Source organism: Tupaia chinensis, unplaced genomic scaffold (assembly GCF_000334495.1).
Source record: "Tupaia chinensis unplaced genomic scaffold, TupChi_1.0 Scaffold000097_1, whole genome shotgun sequence".
NCBI lineage: Eukaryota > Metazoa > Chordata > Mammalia > Scandentia > Tupaiidae > Tupaia > Tupaia belangeri.
In genome coordinates this window covers 3614625-3621078 of record NW_006159559.1, presented here as the reverse complement: position 1 = coordinate 3621078, position 6454 = coordinate 3614625, and the positions used below count along the sequence as shown (strand labels likewise).

Sequence of the window (6454 nt, the reverse complement as noted above, 5' to 3'; positions counted from 1 at the left end):
CAGAAAAATCTAACATGGTTCCTTTGGGATGTCCCTCAGCCAAGGATTCCTGCAAACGGCAGCACAGTCTGTGTGCTGGCTGGTGAACATCTAGCCATTACATCCTCAGGTGTACTTGGAGCAGGTAAAAGTTTGAGAACCAGTTTTTCAGAATTCAGTGTCATTGACCAGGCCAAGGCTAATAATTTTTCTTTCTTCATGGGAAACCTGACTTTCTATTCTGAGGTACTTGGCCAGGTTTGAGTCAGAGCCATCTCTGTGGCTAGTACTGGACACTATTGGGATTGGCAGTTTGTCCAGAACCACAGGCAGTGGGGAGAGGGAATTCTCTAAATAAGCAGCCGTGCAGTTACTGGGGTGGGAGGAGGGGCAGGGATGCCAAGCAGCCAGAAACCACAGTCACTACAGAAACTCTGATGAGAAAAGCATTTAAACCAAACATGGATCTTCTGTGGGCCCTTCTCCAAAGACGCTCACTGACAATTTCTAGATTGTATGACTTAAACCTAAGGAACTGAACTGAGGTAATTTCCTGATTCTTATTGTACTCTCATAGGTCTGCTTACTTAGCTCGAATGTCTACCAGTTGGATTATATTTTTGGTTATAATGTTATATTATTATATTATATGTGATATTATTTTTCCTAAAAGAATTGGATCATTTGAATTATAGAAAATTTAATTTAATTTCAGCCAACCTGAGTAGCACATTATTTAAGTGCTGTGTATATAGAGCTAGATTCCACATGATGGACCATTGTTTGAATCCGGTGGCTTGAAAAACAAGTCAGCTGCATGGTCATGCATGCCGAATATCCCAACAGGATAGAAAAGTGAAGGAGAGGGACCAACAGTTGGTGTAATGGCTATGTCACTGGGCTCTCATGTAGTCAACCGTGGTTTGAGTCCTGGACCCGGTGGCTTAAACTCACACTGGGTGCATGTGCGTGTGTGCCCAAAATCCTGAGAGGAAAATGGAGGAGAGGGGATTGTGGCGTGGCCATCCTCCTGGGGGGTGATTTCTTGCTTTCTGTCTGTCTCTTTCTGTCTTTCTTGAGAGCGCACATGCCCAATAGCAAAAACCTCTCTAAAAAGAAAAGAACAATGAAGGAGAAGAAATTGTGGCATGACCAGGTTCACTGAGGGGCAGGAGGGAGGTGGCTGCACTCTACAGTGAGCATGTGTGCCCTCTAGCGTAAAAGGACGGAAGGCAGGCCTTCCTTTCACATGTGTTGAGTGCATTCTTGACACTATTTTCTCAACATAGAACACTAGTTCACATAAAAATGTATTTCTAACCATTTTTGAGATGTATATGTATGTCTTGTGCTTGACTGAGTTTAGTGTTGACTGAAAGCTGTTTATTTTGGAAGGGGAGAGGGTATTTGTTGGTGGGGACTACAGAGCTAAGTGAGGGTGGAAAAATGCCTTCAAATGCAGGCACTTCATGCTAAATAGATATCCCCATAGTTACCCTCGCAGTTATCTTGCTATTTCACAGAGGTAAAGGGAGTAAAATTAAAAGAGCTAGAATTCTTATAGTACCAAATGAATAGAAAAAATAGTATGAAAAAGAATAGCAATACAACTCATAAGTTCAAGAAACATCATAAATAATATCAACTAAGAAAAAATTAATTTAACCAAAAAACCAGTATGTCTGAATAGAGTCCCTGTGGGCCAAGGTGTACTCGACCACTGTAAGTTTCAGCACTGCTGGGCTGACCACGTGAGCACAGGGCAGGGTTTCCTGCAGGATGCCTTGAACCTTCAGCGGAAAACGAGGACCAGAGCCAACGTCCATACTGCATTTTGGCATATTTAACTCGGAATGTTCTGAACGGTAAGCCAGCTGGGTTCCCCGTGCCTTTCTACACTTGTGATGGACAAACTTCATGTTTCTCATCCTATATGTGACAGGCTTTTCTATTTTTAACCTAAGGGCAGGGCTTTAGTTTCACTCCTAACAAACGATTTGGTTGATTATTTCAGTTCACTGTGATCCAGAATCTGTCATGAAGTGCCTTTACTTGGCCCCTGAGTTTCTGGCAGTCTACATACGTTACCTTCTGTATCATCCTTCAAATTGCTGGTAAAAGAAGCCAGGCTGTAACTTTTAAATTATGGTTTTAAAGAAACTAAGTTTACATACATCTGTAATCAAAAGAAACTACCTCTTCTCTTTCTCGCTCTTTAGTGTTTATAACAAAAAGTAAACATGACAACCTTGGGTCTCTGCTTTTGAAGGTGGAAACCTTTCTGTTGGAACTGTGAGCGGACATTTTTCTGAGACCATGGGAGAGGAGACAGGTCTCACAGCTCCTCTCAGACGGCAGGACCAGAGATGAGGGGCCCTGCCAGGAGATTTCTTAAGCCGTTTGGGCCTCTCTAAAATGATGGTGAAGGTGAGAAGGAGAAGTAGCAAGAGGCCCTGGCACTGTCTCCAACAGGAAAACTTCCTCCCATCGGAATCCTTTTTTGTTACTCATGTTGTTTTCCTTTTGCCTATATAATAATGTAAAAAACATGGCCAAAAAAAAAAAAAAGTGCCCTGCAATATTATAACAAAGAACTACAACTCCAGCTAAAGCTTTGCAATTACGTAACAGGTTCATACTGTCCATCTCTACAATTAAGGAATGGAAGGAACAGGAATAAATCTACCCCCACCACACCCTGAAGAAGGGAGTACCTCCATCCATGACCTTGTTTGGCAAGAAGGAAAAACACAAGTTTTGTCACCATACCGTCATCTTAGCCATGAAGAACAAACCAAACACAATAAATTTGAAAAATCAGCATTTCTAGGGTAAATATTTCATTTAGTTTAGATTTAATTACAGATTGACAGTCTACTACTCTGCCACAAAAATTATTTGTACTAATGGAAAAAAAGACAAACACAACCTAAAGATAATGTGATTTTGCTTTATTGAATAGTACCCCACACCCAATATTTACAGATATTATCAAACAGAATTATAAGACTACCACATGGAACATTTTAAAAAGTTACTCTAAAACAATCTTAATGGGAATCATCAATTCATGTGTGTTAATACATTAATTAATTAATACTTCTTAGCCAATATCCATGATGGTTCTAGTGCCAAGAAGAGATAAGCCTGAGGAATATTTTAAAAATCCAGAAAAATATTTCCATATCTAGTCATAATCTTCCTCTTTTGTCTGTAAAAGAAAGCAGTAACAATTATAGACAATCTCAGTTGTGTGCACGACTAGCTTCTTTAATGCCATATTTAAATTTTAACATAGAAAATTATTCTTTTTTTTATATTCTCAGTATAGGTTTAAATGCTTTCCTTATGCTTAAAAAAGAAGATTTTGCACAATCCGAATGTAAAACCAGCATCTGTCATTTTTAAAAATGGCAGTAAGGCATGTGGCCTTGACCCTCCGTGTGGAAGGTTCTTGGAGGGAAACAACATGTACAATGAAAGTGAGGAAGTTCTCTACCCCGCCCTGGGTGTAAAATGGGAGAGGCCAGCTGCTCTCACGGACATTAGGAAGACATTAGACACAATATACACCTACGTCAGAGAATGCCAGACATGATGGCCAATGGCTTAATTACACCTGTAACAATATTCTCAGAAGAGAAATGCAAAGAATGTAGATTTCATGAACACTGTGGCGGACTGGGGCATTATTTACTATCCACACACACATAAAGGCGTCTCTCACTCTGGTTGTGGTGAGCAAACTATTCCAGATATACAGAATTCAAGAGTTAGAAGCATTTCTTATGTTTAAAACTATATCATGTGTTATTATACAGAGCTTATTATTTTTTCCTTTAAAAATTACTATTTCTCAAAATGTATTATTATTATGAACTTTTTAGACAACCTAACTTTTAAAAGCAGTGTGTCAGGGACAACAACTGGTGTATTAAAAACTTGAAAAATAAACTTAATAATTTTCACAGAAGCCATTTTTGTTAGAATGACACTACTGAAGGGATTGGTAAGCATGCCTTGCAAAACCGTAATGAGTAAATATCATTTATTATCTACTATAAGAAAAGCACTCACTTGCCTAAAAAGGTTCTAGAAAAGTAGTGATACTGGGGTTTTGTTTTTGTTTTTTTCAAGTAAAAATTTCCCTTACACACAATAAGGAGATTTTCTGCTTAACAAATCTGTTTTGCAGATAAAATAAGGGCAAATTTCAGACTTCAATATAGCTCTATATAAATATTTGGAGCCCAAATTAATGGTGCTTGATGAAGCATTATTAAATAGCAGAAGTTACCCCTATTTGTGAACAGTTTAAATCATTGAAAAAATAGACGTGAAGGTGAAAGTGGAATGACAATGGATCAGGTGGAACTGCCATGTAAACCGGGGCAGAGAGCACTCCACCAGTGCGTGTGAGCTCAGGGTTAACGCCTGCACACATCTGCTTTCTAGAAATGACATATTACATATGCCCAGCATGCCCCTCTTACATGTGAATATACCACTGTAGAGTGGAGTATGTTTCTCAAGCTGCCATTGGCCTAACAGCGCACTGACGCCTGCTGCTGCCTGGTGAGCCGCGCCCCGTCAGAGGCTCAGCCCGCTTTCTCCAAGTGCGTGCGTACCCACCTGCGCCGTCAATAGTTGATCATCTTTCGAAGGGCATCATAGCACTTCCATTTGTCTGGGATGTAGAAGGGTTCAAAAATGTGAGGAAATGGTGTGTCATACCCACATACTCTTGATATAGGAGCCTCTAGGTTCAAGAAACATTCTTCCTGCAGAGAAGAATTGAAATCGCTAACTTTAATAATGTTTTATTTTTTTAATCCACAGAAATGAAACATTTCATTGAATATAATTCACTCACTTAAAATAGAACTGCATCCCAGGACATTAGAAATGATTAAGTATGGGGATCAGTAGATGACGTAACAGTTTTGTCGCTGGACACCCATGTAGTCAAACGCAGTTCAAGCCCCGGACCCGGCACCTTAAAACATGCTGGGCACGTGTGTGTGCATGTCCAAGATCCCAAGAGGAGAATAGAGGAGAAGGGACTGAGACATGGCCTTCCCCCCCGGGAGGTGATTTTTCATTTTCACTCTCTGTCTCTCTGGCAAGTGCACATGCCCTACAGAAAAAAAATTGCTCTTAAGGGAAAAAAAAAGAAAGAAAGAAGTGTTCAAGTATGAAGCCAGCAGGTGACATGGAAGTTAAGGTGCTGGATTTCATGTGGCCAACTCCACAATTTGAGTACTAGAACTGGTAGTTCAAAAATCACTCCAGGCACGTGAGCATGTGTGTGCCCAAAATCACAAGGTGACTGGAAGAAAGGGGATCGTGGTGTGGCTGTCTTGCCTGGGGGATGATTTCTCACGCCCCTCCCCCATCTGTTTCTGTCTGGCAAGTACATGTGCCATATAGGAAAACATTCAGTATATTGGGCCTATACACAAACTTATTTTTTAAGCCAAACAGGGATCACACTAAACACAGATATTCTATAAATATAAATGTAAAGCATGACAAAAACACACAAAATATTCATAGTTGTCAGCTATGTGACTTAGATTAGCAGTATCTGTTTTCTCCTCTGTTTCCTGTAATTTTCAAATGTTATAAAATAATTCTTCTACATTTCAGTGAGACTGAACTTCTATCATTACTGGACGGTGTCCTCATCTCATAGTCAGGCTTTTGCAGCTGTTGGTGGTCCCTTGGCCACATTTACCCAAATCCACTGCTCTTTGCCTGACTGATGTGTGTACATCTTTCATGTATCACATTATGTGCTGCCTCCACTAGGAAGCCTTCCTTGACAGCACCTCCTAACATACACTACATATGAGCGAGGGGCTGCTGACCTGGGCTCCCCCAGCAATGACCTTGGCACAATCCACTGTAGTTGCCCAGTGGTCTGCCTCCCTTGAGAATCCCTTGAGCACCACCAGCCTAGAGGTCTGGTTGAGCATGTCACATCTCAACCCTATTAGGACACAGTAAGAAATTTTCTTCGAGGGGAAAAAATGTATTGAAATGAAAAATTCAAATACAAAATTTAAAATAAAATTGTAAAGAGTTAAAAAACTCTAAAAGAGAGATATATGATTAAACTATTCTAAGGAAAATATTAATTTTGCCATTCACTGCTATTACCTGAAATAAAACTTGGTTTTTATTCATATATTCATCGATTGCTTTGGTTCACATGGTTCACAAAGAGAGAACCCACATTTCTTACATCTCACACTAACTGTATGTTTAAGTTTTCATTTGAGCAGAAATTTTTACATGAAGGAGTCCTGATACCTCAGGCTCAATTCCTACCCGCTGTGCATATTTCTTTCAGTGACAAGTATATGAAGCAGAAAAGACATGCCAATAGGACAAATTAGCTCCCAAAAGAACCAACTGGACATTCACAGACCTCCCTGGGCCCCAATATGCACGGTGACTTACAGCTTCGTAT

At 40.0% G+C, this 6454-nt stretch overlaps 1 protein-coding gene across 1 annotated transcript in view; it reads right to left on the bottom strand.

Moving 5' to 3' along the window:
- Window positions 1-2915: 2915 nt before the first annotated feature.
- BCKDHB (branched chain keto acid dehydrogenase E1 subunit beta) overlaps window positions 2916-6454 on the bottom strand; it is a 225551-nt gene continuing 222012 nt past the window's right edge. The window contains exons 9-10 of the mRNA XM_006143347.3: window positions 4612-4760; window positions 2916-3190 (exon numbers count right to left, since the gene is read on the bottom strand). Of these exons, the coding sequence (XP_006143409.1) occupies window positions 4620-4760 (141 nt within the window). The 3' untranslated portion in view covers window positions 2916-3190; window positions 4612-4619. The remainder of the gene's footprint in view (window positions 3191-4611; window positions 4761-6454) is intronic.